The sequence below is a fragment of the Coregonus clupeaformis genome, chromosome 25 (genome assembly GCF_020615455.1).
Source record: "Coregonus clupeaformis isolate EN_2021a chromosome 25, ASM2061545v1, whole genome shotgun sequence".
NCBI lineage: Eukaryota > Metazoa > Chordata > Actinopteri > Salmoniformes > Salmonidae > Coregonus > Coregonus clupeaformis.
In genome coordinates this window covers 16,704,402-16,723,349 of record NC_059216.1, presented here as the reverse complement: position 1 = coordinate 16,723,349, position 18,948 = coordinate 16,704,402, and the positions used below count along the sequence as shown (strand labels likewise).

Genomic DNA, 18,948 nt, shown 5'->3' with positions numbered 1-18,948 from the left:
TACGCTCTTGTTGGCTGGTCCTCACTACATGTTCGTCGTCAAACCCACTGGCTCCAGGCCATCTATAAATCACTGCTAGGCAAATCCCCGCCTTATCTTAGCTCATTGGTCACCATAGCAGCACCCACCCGTAGTCTGCGCTCCAGCAGGTATATCTCACTGGTCATTCCCAAAGCCAACACCTCCTTTGGCCGCCATTCCTTCCAGTTCTCTGCTGCCAATGACTGGAACGAATTGCAAAAATCTCTGAAGCTGGAGACTCTTATCTCCCTCACTAACTTTAAGCATCAGTTGTCAGAGCACCTTACCGATCACTGCACCTGTACACAGCCCATCTGAAATTAGCCCACCCAACTACCTCATCCCTATATTGTTATTTATTTTGCTCTTTTGCACCCCAGTATCTCTATTTGCACATAATCTCTTGCACATCTAGCATTCCAGTGTTAATACTATTGTAATTATTTTGCACTATAGCCTATTTATTGCCTTACCTCCATAACTTGCTACATTTGCACACACTGTATATATATTTTCTGTTGTATTTTTGACTTTATGTTTTTTTACCCCATATGTAACTCTGTGTTGTTTTTATTGCACTGCTTTGCTTTATCTTGGCCAGGTCGCAGTTGTAAATGAGAACTTGTTCTCAACTGGCTTACCTGGTTAAATAAAGGTGAAAAAAAAAGTGTACCTATGATAAAAATTACAGACCTCTACATGCTTTGTAAGTAGGAAAACCTGCAAAATCGGCAGTGTATGAAATACTTGTTCTCCCCACTGTATATAGAAATATATATACATGGCCAAACAATTCAAACAATATATATGGCCAAACAATTCTATTTTTGTTTCATCAGACCAGAGGACATTTCTCCAAAAAGTACAATCTTTGTCCCCATGTGTAGTTGCAAACCGTAGTCTGGCTTTTTTTATGGCGGTTTTGGAGCAGTGGCTTCTTCCTTGCTGAGCGGCCATTCAGGTTATGTCGATATATATATATACACACACACTACCAGTCAAAAGTTTGGACATGCCTACTCATTCAAGGGTTTTTCTTTATTTTTACCTTTTTTTTTACATAGTAGAATAATAGTGAAGACATCAAAATTAAATAACACATATGGAATCATGTAGTAACCAAAAAAGTGTTAAACAAATCAAAATATATTTTATATTTGAGATTCTTCAAAGTAGCCACCCTTTGCCTTGACAGCTTTGCGCACTCTTGGCATTTTCTCAACCAGCTTCACCTGGAATACATTTCCAACAGTCTTGAAGGAGTTCCCACATATGCTGAGCACTTGTTGGCTGCTTTTCCTTAACTCTGCAGTCCGACTCATCCCAAACCATCTCAATTAGGTTGAGGTCGGGGGATTGTGGAAGCCAGGTCATCTGATGCAGCACTCCATCACTCTCCTTCTTGGTCAAATAGCCCTTACACAGCCTGGAGGTGTGTTGGGTCATTGTCCTGTTGAAAACAAATGATAGTCCCACTACTGTATATATTTTTTGTATTGTCATAAATAACCTTGTTCCTCTTCCAGATTGTAGCATTTCTATAACCCCAATTCATTGTGAAGGGGATGCAGGGTAATGTATAAAGTACTTCATTATGTATTTGGAATTATTTGGGAACATTGATAAAAGTTAACGAATATGTGTTATTGTAGTTATTACACATCTATACATCCATAATGTGTTGCCAGTTCCATATTTAGATATTAAACAATAAGTAGCTGATGCATGCCACCATCTTCTCCAAAACAAGATTAGAAGCAACAGTGCAACAGTGTAAAGAATAAAGGATGATGACATGTTTCTCATTTGTCGGCAACTTATTTATAGAACTGAACCAATAGATGTCGTGTAACAAGTGTTTTTTCCCTGCATCAGCCGGAATAACGGAAAGGATGTAGATGAAAGAGGCACGCGCAATGTAAAGAGAACCTTTTAGAGACGCCATTGCGTTTGTGAGATTGTAGTTTGAATATTTCTCTTCACGGATGGAAATCCAATACAGCAAATAGGTGATCGAACTCCAAGCCCCAGGAACCTTTCTTCTCTTTTTTCTGTCAGAATAGGGGGAGTAGTCACAGCTGGGACGATAATAAGATGCGCATGAATTTACTATTTGGCAACCACGAATAGACTACAAGAGAAAGTTTCAAAAAGCAGAGAACTCGGTAAAGGGAGTCTTAGCGCGCGTTTAAACGTTTGTGCAAATGCATGTGGTTACACTGTTGCGCATTTGTATGGTTTAGCGATAAGGCAACTTGAATCTTCGTTTTCTTCGATTGTTGGAGTTTTTGGAGAAGTTTCTGCTGTCCACTGGCCATGAATGCAAAGTTGCCTTTTTCAGAAGGTGAAGGTAATGTAGGCCTATGATGTTTTAGACATTTATAGACGATTGGAATAGTTAATTCATAGTGAAGAATATTTCAAGAAGCTTTCACTGTGCAAAACCAGCTCTTGTATAACTTGTTTGGCTGACATTCGTGGACATGTAGTCGTCTTCTGCCAGCAATTCAATCGTTGAGAAGCCTTGATTCCAGATGTTGGTTGTGCATGAGAATAGATAAACAGATAACATGCCGTAATGTATGGTTCTTAAACGTAATGCATTGTTTGTACTTGCGCACCTCAATTTTAAGTGTTGTTTACAATATAATCGAAGTAAAAAAATGTGGTCTACAATTATTTGATTTGTTTATTGTATGCAAACGTTAGCCCTACCATCATGTTTATTTCCCGTAAATTGAAGCTCTTATTGTTATTGCATAGCCTTAACAGCTTTGATGTCATGATTTGTTTTGCTTGGTTGTTTTGTTGAATAATGTAAAATGATAATGTAATAATGTACTGCATCTGTTTTATGACAGGTTTTCTGTGGTCAGGGCGGATTTCTGACTCCAGTACTGTGAGGGGACACTATTCAAGAACATGAAGTTTGGAATGGTGACCGCCTCTTGCAGTGAGAGTTGGAGAATTGATCTACCACGTCCGGATCATCCACAGTATCTCAGCAGTGCATACTGCATACATCTCTTGTCTTGGAGAGTGAGCGGAGGCCATTTAGTGCAATCATCAGGCTTTGTCTGTGAATTGATTGCAGGGTATCTGTCTGAGAAGGCAATGGGGAGGAAAGTTTGACTATTGCTATTGACTAACACTGCTCATGATACTTTGAAGACCTTGCATTTCATGTCTCCTAGAATGAGTATTCAGTGTTTCTTCAACGTAGTGTCTGTGCTTAGTGGTTCAGTGGTGCCTCATTTAACAAGGCATCACTGACAGTTCCATTACTTTACATTTTGCATCATCATCATCTCTGCCATTGGAAGAAACCCAATGTCTGCCTGCAGCAGCTCAACTCCTCCGTCCTTTCCTAAAGCCTACCTCCACTCACAACTCCCAGCTGTGCCTCCGACCCCCTCACCATCGCCGAGCCCCCCAGCACCCCTCTACAGCCGCCTGTCCAACGGGAGTCACAGGAGTCACACTCACAGTGCTCCCAGCCCCACCAACTCCCGCAGCTCTTTCCATGGGGTGTCCTTTCTCCTCCAGATCGGCCTGACCAGAGAGACGGTGAACCTGGAGAACCATGACCTGTCGCTGTCTGCTGTCAAAGACCTGGTCTGCTCTATAGTCGACCAAAAGGTAATTACACAACCCTTCCTTGTTATAACACTTGACCTATTGCAGCCAATGCATAATGACAGAGTGAAAATGTGTTGATTTATACGGATATCTATAGAATGAAATGCAATCGATAGGCCTGAGCAAGATAAAGCAAATTCACTATGAATCCTAAAAGTTTAATTGTCTTTTTATGGCTCAATTCCTAGTTTCAAGAAAGTTTAGAAAGTCTTCCATCAAGCTAAGTAAATCAATGGCATATTTCCTTAACACTGCTCTTTGGAATGTTGTTCTGTATTCTTTGCTGTGGTTGCAAGTTGAAATAACACAGTTGAAATGAACAGTGAGACAGTTATATTTCAGACAGTGTTGCCCTGAAATGCATAGCATCTGTGGTTTGCCATTTCTGTGCCTTACTCCTCTGTTTACACTTTGTTTTTGTGAAGCAGACATCTGTGTCTCGTGCACAGAATGAGTTTTAAGCACCGCAGCAGCACGCTCGGCAGCAGTGAAGCTTCTCCGGTTGCCGTGCACGATCTAGTAGCATCAGCTATTTACATTGTGGTGTACTCTCACTGGAGACACTAACACTGAACCACTCAGTGGTTTATTCCTCTCAAAGTCATCCATGATGTAACGTTCAAGCCAGGTTATTTTCCATGACAATGGTGACTCTTAGTAATGACTTTGGATAATGTTCCCTGCATAAGAAGAGACTTTGAACATATAGGCTGTATCAGCAAACAGTGGTTGCCCATGTACCACTGGCTAGAAAGAGGCAAAAGCAAGTTTGGAAAATCAAGAGTAAGCCAATGGAACCAAAAGTAGTTTGCTGACTCCATTACATTATATATATATTTTTATTAGATTGTTGGCAAGCAGACTGTCTCTGTCCAATACATGGTTTCCATCACCATGCATTGGTGTGGTTTTTAACACTTAGCAATCTAGAGATGGAGTTGGTCCATGATGGACATTCTCAGGATTGGCCACTTGGTCAAAGAGTGCATCCTTGTGTCCTCCTTGTGCTTCTTCACACATCAGTTTACAAGATCATAACATGAATGGCATTGGCTCAGAATACGGACTTCAGATTCACATTCAGATGTTCATATCCAACTGATACCATACATTAGACTGCTTATTAGATCATGAAAGGTTATATATATATTGTAAAAAAAATTTTTTACCCTTATTTTTTTTACCCTTATTTTACTAGTAGGTAAGTTGCTGTAAATTCTCATTTACAGCAACTTCCTGGAGGAATAGTTACAGGGGATGGTTAGTCAGCTTATAAAACGTACAGTATGTTCTAAGGTCATGTACGGTATAAGTCTTACTCACTTTTTTGATATTCGTTACTCAATGACATTTTGTGCTTTTCTCTCCCCATTTTGTGCTTTTGGATTTCTATCAGATGGATGGGGTGTAGGCCCTACTGTTCTCATATGTGGATGTACTTATCACAGACACCTGTGTTAATGAAATGGCATTCACACATTCGTCTTACGCCCATAATGAAGATTACTCTATTTGTGTCCATAATTAATCGGAGTCTAAGTGAGTGAGGGATGAGATTATAGAACTCATTCCATCAGGTCTAATGGGTAAAGGTAAGGGAGGGGTGAAGTCACAGGGATCAGGTATTTTGGAGAAATGGGGGCATGAGTGTTGTAGTGAAAAGGAGGTAAAACATGATCATATTTTTCTCTGTGCATCCTGGCTGCCCACACAGTCACATTATATATATTTTTTTCACTTCACACCTCCCCTTACTCATCACGTCTAGAATGCAAATACTCTGTAACCTTTTCCTCTCCAGAGATTCATTGTTCTCAGAAAGTGGAGCAGCTTTGCGCTACAGATGTAGGATCTTAATTTGATCACTCTGTTGCAGGAGAACTTTCCTGCAATGGGGGAAATGTAAAACTTGTAGTGTATTTGAGGTTTAAAAAGGCTTCTGAAGCTTGTAATTTCCAGACTTTTCCCTTATGAAAAATATATAAACTGCTGCAAAAATTTCCATTTAATTGTAATTCACATATTCATTCACATTTCCTTTTCCTGCTGTAGCAAACTGGCTCAAATTAAGATCCTTCATCTGAATTGAGCTGACACGTCCCATTCAGTACAACTGAGCTAGCTGTTCATCGCTATAAGGAACATACTGAGAACCATTCAAAAGGGCTACAATCCATATAACCACCAGTGCTAATTGTACAACAAAGTGAAAATTGAAATAATCATTCAGAATGCCTCGTTTATGTTCTTTAAGGGAATGTAGTCTACGTTCACATTCTTCCATGCCAGTGTAATGTTGTTGTTCTTTATGGGTTCTGATGATACTCACTAACTAGTTCTGGGGATTTCTGGTCTGCAGAGCAGAACATCTGATCACTGCTGATATTTGCATAGATCTTATAATGTATTGGCAAGTTTGCAAAGGTTGGTTAAAAGAGCTAAAGAATAAGGTCATAAATACGATATGAAGAAAATGCTTTAAAAAAATCAACACTTTCTGTTTGCATTAACCTTAAAGGAGTTATTACTTTTAAATATGCTACTTACATTCAAATATGCTAAATAGGCACTGTACATCTTTCTTAAAACTGCATTGTTGGTTAAGGGCTTGTAAGTAAGCATTTCACTGTAAGATCTACACCTGTTATTTTCGGCGCATGTGACAAATAAAATTAGATTTACCCATCAACAAGATGGCGCCGACAGACATGGCAGCTCTGCTTCTAGCTCCTAAGCAACTTTACAGTATATATTTTTTGTTTGTTTGTTATTTCTTACATTATTAGCCCAGAACGTTTTTTGTGTTTTTAAATGCAGCCATAAATAACTTTTGGATATCAGAGCGGTGGTAACTCCGACCAGAAATACGACTTTCCCGAATTGGATCCTTTGTTCATACCTTCCAAGGCAATTTAACTTATCCCAGAGGCTGCTCCAAGACGCCGCCGGCGGACAAGAGATATTCGGAGTGGACTTCTAGTCTGACTCAGGAGGCGTGCACACCATCCACCGCTTCCGAGTACATTACTTGCTAATTTTCAGTCCCTGGACAATAAAGTAGACGAGCTCAGGGCAAGGATCTCCTTCCAGAGAGACATCAGGGACTGTAACATACTCTGTTTCACGGAATCATGGCTCTCTCCGGATATACTGTCCTCGTCCATACAGCCAGCTGGGTTCTCAGTACATTGCGCAGACAGGAATAAAGAACTCTCCGGGAAGAAGAAAGGTGGAGGTGTATGTTTAATGATTAACTACTCATGGTGTGATTGTGATAATGTACTGGAACTCAAGTCGTTCGTTTTGTTCACCCAACCTAGAATACCTCACAATGAAATGCCCACCGTATTACCTCCCAAGACAATTCTCTTCGGTTATAGTCACAGCCGTGTATATTCCCCCTCAAGTCGATACCACAACGGCCCTCGAGGAACTACACTGGACTTTGTGCAAACTGGAAACCACATATCCTGAGGCCGTATTTATTGTAGCTGGGGATTTTAACAAAGCAAATCTGAGGAAAACGCTACAGAAGGTCTATCAACACATTGCCTGCAGTACTCGCACTTCAAAAACTCTCAACCATTGTTACTCTCCCTTCCGGGATGGCAACAAGGCCCTCCCCCACCCTCCCTTCAGCAAATCAGATCACGACTCCATTCTGCTCCTCCCTTCCTATAGGCAGAAACTCAAACAGAAAGTACCCGTGCTAAGATCTATTCAACGCTGAGCTGACCATTCAGAATCCATGCTTCAAGATTGCTTTGATCACATGGACTGGGATATGTTCCGGGTTGCCTCTGAGAATAACATTGACATGGTGACTGAGTTCATCAGGAAGTGTATAGCGGATATTGTTCCCACTGTGACTATTAAAACCTACTGTACCCAAACCAAAAACCGTGGATAGATGGCAGCATTCATGCAAAACTGAAAGTGCGTACCACCGCATTTAACCACGGCAAGGTGACTGGGAATATGGTTCAATACAAACAGTGAAGCTATGCTCTCGGTAAGGCAATCAAATAGGCAAAACGTCAGTACAGAGACAAAGTGGAGTCGCAATTCAACGGCTCAGACACGAGACATATGTGGCATGGACTCCAGACAATCACGGATTACAAAGGAAAAGCCAGCCATGTCGCGGACACCGACGTCTTGCTCCCAGACAAGCTAAACACCTTCTTCGCCCGCTTTGAGGATAACACAGTGTCACAGACGCGGGCCGCTCCCAAGGACTGTGGGCTCTCGTTCTCTGTGGCCTACGTGAGTAAGACATTTAAGCGCGTTAACCCTCGCAAGGCTGCCGGCCCAGACGGTATCCCTAGCCGTGTCCTCAGAGCATGCGCAGACCAGCTGGCTGGAGTGTTTAGGGACATATTCAATCTCTCCCTATCCCAGTCTGTCGTCACCACTTGCTTTAAGATGTCCACCATTGTTCCTGTACCCAAGAAAGAAAAGGTAACTGAACTAAATTACTAAATTGCCCCTTAGCACTCACTTATGTAATCATGAAGTGCTTTGAGATGCTAGTTAAGGATCATATCAACTCCACCTTACCTGACACCCTAGACCCACTTCAATTTGCATACCACCCCAATAGATCCACAGACGATGCAATCGCCATCGCACTGCACACTGCCTTATCCCATCTGGACAAAGGGAATACTAATGTAAGAATGCTTCTAATTGACTACAGCTCAGCCTTCAACACCATAGTACCCTCCAAGCTCATCATTAAGCTCGGGGCCCTGGGTCTGAACCCCGCCCTGTGCAACTGGGTCCTGGACTTCTTGACGGGCCGCCCCCCAGGTGGTGAGGGTAGAAAATAACACCTCCACTACGCTGATCCTCAAGACAGGGGCCCCACAAGGGTGCGTGCTCAGCCCCCTCCTGTACTCCCTGTTCACCCATGACTGCATGGCCATGCACGCCTCCAACTCAATCATCAAGTTTGCAGACGACACAACAGTAGTAGGCCTGATTACCAACAACGATAAGAGCCTACAGCGAGGAGGTGAGGACCCTGGCAGAGTGATGCCAGGAAAAGAACATCTCCCTCAACGTCAACAAAATGAAGGAGCTGATTGTGGACTTCAGGAGACAGCAGAGGGAGCACGCCCCTATCCACATCGACGGGGCCGCAGTGGAGAAGGTGAAAAGCTTCAAGTTCCTCGGCGTACACATCACTGACAATCTGAAATGGTCCACCCACACAGACAGTGTGGTGAAGAAGGCGCAACAGGGCCTCTTCAACCTCAAGATGCTGAAGAAATTCGGCTTGGCCCCTAAGACCCTCACACACTTTTACAGATGCACCATTGAGAGCATCCTGTCGGGCTGTATCAACTTCTGGTAAGGCAACTGCACCGTCCGCAACCGCAGGGCTCTCCAGAGGGTGATGCACTCCAGAGGGTGATGCAGAGGGCACACTGTCTGCCCTCCAGGACACCTATAGCACCCGATGTAACAGGAAGGCCAAAAAGATCATCAAGGACATCAACCACCCAAGCCACGGCCTGTTCACCCCGCTGTCATCCAGAAGGCGAGGTCAGTACAGGTGCATCAATCTGGGGCCGAGATTACCTCCCGAGTGGCGCAGTGGTCTAAGGCACTGCATCGCAGTGCTAGCTGTGCCACTAGAGATCCTGGTTCGAGTCTAGGGTCTGTCGCAGCCGGCCGCGACCGGGAGACCCATGGGGCGGCGCACAATTGGCCCAGCGTCGTCCAGGTTAGGGGAGGGTTTGGCCGGCAGGGATGTTCTTGTTCTTGTCAGGTAAGGTGGAGTTGATATGATCCTCATTGTAGGATTTTTAATGAATTTATTTGCAAATTATAGTGGAAAATAAGTATTTGGTCACCTACAAACAAGCAAGATTTCTGGCTCTCACAGACCTGTAACTTCTTCTTTAAGAGGCTCCTCTGTCCTCCACTCGTTACCTGTATTAATGGCACCTGTTTGAACTTGTTATCAGTATAAAAGACACCTGTCCACAACCTCAAACAGTCACACTCCAAACTCCACTATAGCCAAGACCAAAGAGCTGTCAAAGGACACCAGAAACAAAATTGTAGACCTGCACCAGGCTGGGAAGACTGAATCTGCAATAGGTAAGCAGCTTGGTTTGAAGAAATCAACTGTGGGAGCAATTATTAGGAAATGGAAGACATACAAGACCACTGATAATCTCCCTTGATCTGGGGCTCCACGCAAGATCTCACCCGTGGGGTCAAAATGATCACAAGAACGGTGAGCAAAAATCCCAGAACCACACGGGGGGACCTAGTGAATGACCTGCAGAGAGCTGGGACCAAAGTAACAAAGCCTACCATCAGTAACACACTACGCCGCCAGGGACTCAAATCCTGCAGTGCAGACGTGTCCCCCTGCTTAAGCCAGTACATGTCCAGGCCCGTCTGAAGTTTGCTAGAGTGCATTTGGATGATCCAGAAGAGGATTGGGAGAATGTCATATGGTCAGATGAAACCAAAATATAACTTTTTGGTAAAAACTCAACTCGTCGTGTTTGGAGGACAAAGAATGCTGAGTTGCATCCAAAGAACACCATACCTACTGAGAAGCATGGGGTGGAAACATCATGCTTTGGGGCTGTTTTTCTGCAAAGGGACCAGGACGACTGATCCGTGTAAAGGAAAGAATGAATGGGGCCATGTATCGTGAGATTTTGAGTGAAAACCTCCTTCCATCAGCAAGGGCATTGAAGATGAAACGTGGCTGGGTCTTTCAGCATGACAATGATCCCAAACACACCGCCCGGGCAACGAAGGAGTGGCTTCGTAAGAAGCATGTCAAGGTCCTGGAGTGGCCTAGCCAGTCTCCAGATCTCAACCCCATAGAAAATCTTTGGAGGGAGTTGAAAGTCCGTGTTGCCCAGCGACAGCCCCAAAACATCACTGCTCTAGAGGAGATCTGCATGGAGGAATGGGCCAAAATACCAGCAACAGTGTGTGAAAACCTTGTGAAGACTTACAGAAAACGTTTGACCTGTGTCATTGCCAACAAAGGGTATATAACAAAGTATTGAGAAACTTTTGTTATTGACCAAATACTTATTTTCCACCATAATTTGCAAATAAATTCATAAAAAATCCTACAATGTGATTTTCTGGATTTTTTTTCTCATTTTGTCTGTCATAGTTGACGTGTACCTATGATGAAAATTACAGGCCTCTCTCATCTTTTTAAGTGGGAGAACTTGCACAATTGGTGGCTGACTAAATACTTTTTTTCCCCACTGTATACTATTCTATCCTACGTATCCTACAGATTACTAAATATTATATCCACATACTGTCCGTAATGTCTATACATCCCATCACATATATACTGTATATATGGTCACTTTATACTTAAATAAATAAGGTATTTCTGTTTTTTATTTGTAATACATTTGCAAAAATTTCGAAAATCCTGTTTTTGCTTTGTCATTATGGGGGGTATTGTGTGTAGATTGATGAGGAAAAAAAATGTAATTTAATACATTTTAGCATAAGGCTGTAACGTAACAAAATGTGGGAAAAGTGAAGGGGCCTGAATACTTTTCGAATGCACTATATATATATATATATATGTTGAAGAACCTTTGGCAGCGATTATAGCCTTGAGTCTTCTTGGGTATGACGCTACAAGCTTGGCACACCTGTATTTGGGGAGTTTCTCCCATTTTTCTCTGCAGATTCTCTCAAGCTCTGTTAGGTTGGATGGGGAGCGTTGCTGCGCAGCTATTTTCAGGTCTCTCCAGAGGTGTTCGATCAGGTTCAAGTCCGGGCACTGGCTGGGTCACTCAAGGACATTCAGAGACTTGTCCCGAAGCCACTCCTGCGTTGTCTTGGATGTGTGTTTAGGGTCGTTGTCATGTTGGAAGGTGAACCTTCGCCCCAGTCTGAAGTCCTGAGCGCTCTGGAGCAGGTTTTCATCAAGGATCTCTCTGTACTTTGCTCCGTTCATCTTGGCCTCGATCCTGACTCCCAGTCCCTGCCGCTGAAAAACATCCCCACAGCATGATGCTGCCACCACCATGCTTCACTGTAGGGATGGTGCCAGGTTTCATCCAGACATGACGCTTGGCATTCAGGCCAAAGAGTTCAATCTTGGTTTCATCAGACCAGAGAATCTTGTTTCTTATGGTCTGAGAGTCCTTTAGGTGCCTTTTGGCAAACTCCAAGCATCAGGTTCTAGTCTGAGGAAAAACCAAGCCATGAGGTCAAAGGAATTGTCCGTAGAGCTCAGAGACAGGATTGTGTCGAGGCATTGAAGGTCCCCAAGAACACAGTGGCCTCCATCATTCTTAAATGGAAGAAGTTTGGAACCACCAAGAGTCTTCCTAGAGCTGGCCGCCTGGCCAAACTAAGCATGGTCAGGGAGGTGACCAAGAACCCGATGGCCACTCTGATAGAACTCCAGAAATCCTCTGTGGAGATGGGAGAACCTTCCAGAAGGACAAACATCTCTGCAGCACTCCACCAATCAGGCCTTTATGGTTGAATGGCCATTCGGAAGCCACTCCTTAGTAAAAGGCACATGACAGCCCGCTTGGAGTTTGCCACAAGGCACCTAAAGGACTCTCAGACCATGAGAAACAAGATTATCTGGTCTGATGAAACCAAGATTGAACTCTTTGGCATGAATGACAAGCGTCACATTTACATTTACATTTAAGTCATTTAGCAGATGCTCTTATCCAGAGCGACTTACAAATTGGTGCATTCAACTTAGGATAGCCAGTAAGACAACCACCACTGGGGGAGGGGGACATTGCTTGTCCTTAATTTCTTAATTCCATTCTTTTAATTTCAGATTTGTGTGTATTTGTTTTGAATTGTTAGATATTACTGACTGTTGGAGCTTGGAACAGAAGCATTTCGCTACACCCGCAATAACATCTGCTAAATATGTGTATGCGACCAATAACATTTAATTTGATTTACTGTATAACAAATTATTCAATTGTTATTCACTCCGCAATGTTTTTCCTTACCCACCCTGTAATACAACTGAAGTATGTATGATGATTGTTGGCCTTTTATTAAGGCAGTAGCTCACTCTGCCTCTAGCTTTTCCAGCTTACGAATCTGACCCCACCTGTGTCATTCTATAATCTTTCCAGTCAGTAGAAGAGAACCCGATATAATCCATACTTTCAACCGTACCGACGGTCTGAAATGTAAGAAGTAGAACCCAGGGTTTCAGTGTCACCGGGGAGCGGACAGGGAAAGTGTTTTATGTTCTAATATCTCAGTAGATAGAGTCTGGACAGAACTGTGCCCCCGTGTGCTATAATTTCCCCCACTGAGGGACGGTTTAATGGGTAAGTGATTCACCAGTCAGTCACTGAGCCAGGCAACAAACATGGAGCAACATCAGTCAGGAGTATACGCTGTTGGAGCAGTTGCTTCCCTTCAAATGTTTTAAAACAGATTAGTATTACATTTGAATTTGCTTTGTCCTTGGCCTAGTCCTAGTTTGACAGTGTCGTTGCTCTCCCTTGTTTCCACTGAATACGCACATTGACTTACATTGTTAACTTTACAGATGCTTCCCTGTGGTATTTCACTGTGTATAACTAGCATTGACATTTTATCTCTTGGCTAAACCCTCATTTTGAATCAGACTAGGTAGAGTATGCAATCAGCTATAATAACTGTGTATTCTATGGACTCCATGCAGCTCATTCATCATCCAACTGACTGCCAAACCACTGGGCCCCCATGGGATGTGCAATGAAGTTGCCTTTATTCACTGATCCAAGGTCTGTTTTGGCTCTCTATGGTTAAGATATGTAACCGACCGTTAAGGGAACTTTTACAATACCTCGTAACGATTAAGATTGAACTTAGGATAACCTGATCCTAGATCTGATCGTAGATTATAACTTCTTCCTGAAGCCCTCTGCGTAGCTCTAGCCCTCTGCTCCACTTCAGTCAATGAGACGATGGGGGTGCTGACCCTTTGAGAGTATCATCAGTTGGCGTGAGAGCACCACCCCTCACCCACTCAGACCAGGCTCCTCTGGGACTGTGAGGAGACACAGCAGAGGGAGTGAGTGACGTGACCCACACTGAGGGGCACCAGGAGGCCCAGGCTCTCTATCTGTGGCTGCCTGTCACCAGACTCTGGGTCTGTCTCCCTGGCCTTGGCTATTTGGTTGGGATCTCTGGGGGTGATAAATGGGGGGATAAACAGCAATAGCGTCCGCTTGTGGAGCTGCTTCCTGTTTGGTGTCGCCCAAATCCTCTCGTGCAGCCAGTGAGGGAGCAATCACAGAACAAAGGTTCACGACTCCATGAGAATGACTTGTCTCCAGCAGCCTGCCAGCCCAGCCAACCAGCATTCCTCCGCCTCCCATTCAGGCATACTTGGAGGATGATGCGATGTAGTTGGGATAGGGTGCCATAAAATTAAAATACTTTCAACTATAACACTGGGTTTTTGTATCACTTCTGCCAAATTGTAGAGGATTGTGTAATGGTTATGGCATGCTCGACATAGCTTAATATCCTATGTTTATGGCGCGCTTGACATGCCTCTATATCCTATAACTGCAGGATTAAATAACAGGTGGGGATGTTTGGAGGCAAAGGTTGGGAAACATAGCCTCGTCAGTTGAAATGTTGAAAGTGTTGGATGTAAAATGGAGGGTTTACAGTGTACCTTGGCCTTCAAGTTATCGGTCCTCTCTAACTGTCAGAGGGGATGATAAACCTTGCAAAGAGGAAGGACATTTTAAGTCCTTTTGGCATAGGCAATGGAAAAAAATACAACTTTTCCTCAAAAGGCAGTTTTATGAACATTTCTACCTTACCCCTTGTCCCTAGGATATTCCTGCTCTGTTCTGAACATATTCGCTGCAGCTGGAAATACTGTACTGTGAAATGTTGCTGTCTCACACAGTACACACTTGCTTTCCTACTGGCTTGTTAGTGCAGTAGAGTAACTCCAAGTTTCTGGTTGAGAGTAGCACAGCTGCTTGTCTAATTAGCTGAACAAAGGTCTTTAGAGAAGCAAACACTCCATGGTTCAAGTTGGACAACATAAAACAGTATAGTGAAAACAGCAGGATTTGGGTAATATTGAACCTTTGAGTAATATCAAGCCACTCTCGATACAGTTTGCGGTAAAAAAACAACAACCAGACAACAACAACACAATAACCAATGATAATCAAGGGATTTACACATCCTTGATGTATGGAACAGTACATACAGCCAAGGGTTGTAGTTTGATTTGCCATGTACAACATTTGTTTGAGATGAGTTACACTGAACAAAAATATAAAAGCAACATGCAACAATTTCAAAGATTTTACTGAATTACAGTTCATATATGGAAATCAGTCAATTGAAATAAATTCATTAGGCCCTAATCTATGGATTTCACATGACTGGGAATACAGATATGCATCTGTTGGTCACAGATACCTTTAAAAAATGGTAGGGGCGTGGATCAGAAAACCAGTCTGTACCTGGTGACCATTATTTGCCTCATGCAGCGCGACACATCTCCTTTGCATAGAGTTGATCAGGCTGTTGATTGTGGCCTGTGGATTGTTGTCCCACTCCTCTTCAATGGCTGTGCGAAGTTGCTGGATATTGGCGGGAACTGGAAAATGCTGTCGTACACATCGATCATGAGCATCCCAAACATGCTCAATGGGTGACATGTCTGGTGAGTATGCAGGCCATGGAAGAACTGGGACATTTTCAGCTTCCAGGAAGTGTACAGATCCTTGTGACATGGGGCCGTGCATTATCATGCTGAAAGATGAGGTGATGGTGGCGGATGAATGGCACGACAATGGGCCTCAGGATCTCGTCACAGTATCTCTGTGCATTCAAATTGCCATCGATAAAAAGCAATTGTGTTCGTTGTCCGTAGCTTATGCCTGCCCATACCATAACCCCACCGCCACCATGGGGCACTCTGTTCACAACGTTGACATCAGCAAACTGCTTGTCCACACGACGCCATACACGCTGTCTGCCATCTGCCCGGTACAGTTGAAACCCGGGATTCATCCGTGAAGAGCACACTTCTCCAGCGTGCCAGTGGCCATCGAAGGTGAGCATTTGCCCACTGAAGTTGGTTACGACGCCAAACTGCAGTCAGCTCAAGACCCTGGTGAGGATGAAGAACACGCAGATAACATTCCCTGAGACGGTTTCTGACAGTTTGAGCAGAAATTCTTCGGTGGTGCAAACCCACAGCTTCATCAGCTGTCCGGGTGGCTTGTCTCAGACGATCCCGCAGGTGAAGATGCCGGATGTGGAGGTCCTGGGCTGGCGTGGTTACACGTGGTCTGCGGCTTATGATTAAATTATCTGGCAACAACTCTGGTGGACATTCCTGCTGTCAGCATGCCAATTGCACGCTCCCTCAAAACTTGAGACATCTGTGGCATTGTGCTGTGTGACAAAACTGCAGATTTTAGAGTGGCCTTTTATTATCCCCAGCACAAGGTGCACCTGTGTAATGATCATGCTGTTTAATCAGCTTCTTGAAATGCCACACCTGTCAGGTGGATGGATTATCTTGGAAAATGAGAAATGTTATTCTTTAGCTAAGCTAACACCTATACTACCGGTCAAAAGTTTTAGAACACCTACTCATTCAAGCGTTTTTCTTTATTTTTACTATTTTCTACATTGTAGAATAATAGTGAAGACATCAAAACTATGAAATAACACATGGAATCATGTAGTAACCAAAAAAGTGTTAAATAAATCAAGATATATTTTATATTTGAGATTCTTCAAATTGCCACCCTTTGTCTTGATGACAGCTTTGCACACTCTTGGCATTCTCTCAACCAGTTTCATGAGGTAGTCACCTGGAATGCATTTCAATTAACAGGTTTGCCTTCTTAAAAGTTAATTTGTGGAATTTGTGGGGGGGGGGGGGTATACAGAAGAGAGCCCTATTTGGTAAAAGACCAAGTCCATATCATGGCAAGAACAGCTCAAATAAGCAAAGAGAAACAACAGTCTATCATTACTTTAATAATAATAATATAATATGCCATTTAGCAGACGCTTTTATCCAAAGCGACTTACAGTCATGCGTGCATACATTTTTGTGTATGGGTGGTCCCGGGGATCGAACCCACTACCTTGGCGTTACAAGCGCCGTGCTCTACCAGCTGAGCTACAGACATGAAGGTCAATCAATACGGAACATTTCAAGAACTTTGAAAGTTTCTTCAAGTGCAGTCGCAAAAACCATCAAGTGCTATGATGAAACTGGCTCTCATGAGGACCGCCACAGGAATGGAAGACCCAGAGTTACCTCTGCTGCAGAGGATAAGTTCATTAGAGTTACCAGCCTCAGAAACTGCAGCCCAAATAAATGCTTCACAGAGTTCAAGTAACAGACACATCTCAACATCAACTGTTCAGAGGACACTGTGTGAATCAGGCCTTCAAGGTCGAATTGGTGCAAAGAAACCACTACTAAAGGACACCAATAATAAGAAGAGACTTGCTTGGACCAAGAAACACGAGAAATGGACATTAGACCAGTGGAAATGTGTCCTTTGGTCTGGAGTCCAAATTTGAGATTTTTGGTTCCAACCGCTGTGTCTTTGTGAGACACGGTGTGGGTGAACGGATGATCTCTGCATGTGGATTTACCACCGTAAAGCATGGAGGCGGAGGTGTTATGGTGTGGGGGTGCTTTGCTGGTGAGACTGTCTGTGATTTATTTAGAATTCAAGGCACACTTAACCAGCATGGCTCCCACAGCATTCTGCAGCGATACGCTATCCCATTTGGTTTGGGTTTATTGGGACTATCATTTGTTTTTCAACAGGACAATGACCCAACACACCTCCAGGCTGTGTAAGGGCTATTTTACCAAGAAGGAGAGTGATGAAGTCCTGCATCAGATGACCTGGCCTCCACAATCCCCCGACCTCAACCAAATTGAGATGGTTTGGGATGAGTCGGATCACAGAGTGAAGGAAAAGCAGCCAACTAGTGCTCAGCATATGTGGGAACTCCTTCAAGACTGTTGGCAAAGCATTCCAGGTGAAGCTGGTTGAGGGAATGCCAAGAGTGTGCAAAGCTGTCATCAAGGCAAAGGGTGGCTATTTGAAGAATATCAAATATAAAATATATTTTGATTTGTTTAACACTTTTTTGGTTGCTACATGATTCCATATGTGTCATTTCATAGTTTTGATGTCTTCACTATTATTCTACAATGTAGAAAATTGTAAAAATAAAGGAAAACCCTTGAATGATTAGGTGTTCTAAAACATTTGACCAGTAGTGTATATTGACCACATGTTCGATTAAGGATTAAAGGATTTGTCCGAGCGTCAGGAGCAGAACTGCTTTCTGCTTAGTAACACAGTTTCTCTGCTTTATCATTTTCCTTTAATGGTCATGTGGAGGAGAAATGTCAACATGGTCAATTGTTGCCAAGGTAATAGAGGCCTGTGTAAATCCCAGAGTGTGAGAGAGAGAGGGAGAGACACAGGTGAACACAGAACACGGGTAAAAGAAAAGGGGTAAAACAGAAAGAGAGAGAGAGTGCAGATGGAAACTGGAGAGTGCTCCTCTCCCAATGGCCAAAACTAACTGGAACTCACAGGAAATAAATCACATCCACCCCCTCCTCCTCCCCAACCCCCTCTTTCCCCCCATCCCCTCCCCATAGTCCTGAACTGCTCAGCCCAGCTCTGCTCAGCACACATCTGCATGTTCCTATGGAACAACCATATTTCACTCTGAGGATGGTTGGGCTCAGCTCTGGGCTCAGCTATGTGTTATATACATGGGGCAAGCCACTTCCTGGAAAGCACATTCGGCAGCTTCTCAGAAAAAAAAATCACATTTGAGTCAACGTTCACATTTGAGTCAACCTGTCAGTGTTGTAAGTTATGGGAATTGCTTCTGAATGGAGACTGTTATAAGATTTTAGGGTTCATTTTTTCAGCTTAAATGTTTTTATTCGAGTTCATGTGCAGGCTTAATGTCATATTTCAATTAAAAATATTTTTAGGCTAGTGCAGACTAAATTATGGTTATATATGAATGCTGCAACTGAGGGATACCTGTATCACCATAAGCCTTCACTTATGTCTGGGAAAAACCATGTTGTACAAGCAATCTATCAATTTGTCCAGTCCTGAGCCATTTGCAAAAGAAGAGAGGGAGGGAGAAAAAACCCTCTATAGTTATGTGAACTGAGTAATGTCTCCCATCTGCAGTTCATATTTCTCAAGTCTCCATCTCCCCAAATGCAGAGTGGCATGGCAGAGCAGAACA

General features: G+C 43.3%; 1 protein-coding gene across 3 annotated transcripts in view; it reads left to right on the top strand.

The window, feature by feature from the left end:
- The first annotated feature begins 1,452 nt into the window (after positions 1-1,452).
- Positions 1,453-18,948, top strand: part of LOC121539168 (serine/threonine-protein kinase D3-like) — an 81,550-nt gene continuing 64,054 nt past the window's right edge. For 2 of the 3 annotated variants that reach the window (XR_005995322.1, XM_041847472.1), the window contains exons 1-2: positions 1,453-2,371; positions 2,883-3,660. Coding sequence is in view for 2 of the 3 variants with exons in the window: in XM_041847472.1 (XP_041703406.1) it covers positions 3,352-3,660 (309 nt within the window). In the remaining variant the exon portion in view is untranslated. Of the gene's footprint in view, positions 3,661-18,948 lie in introns of all 3 variants that reach the window. The other variant, XM_045207516.1, reaches the window with a different exon arrangement.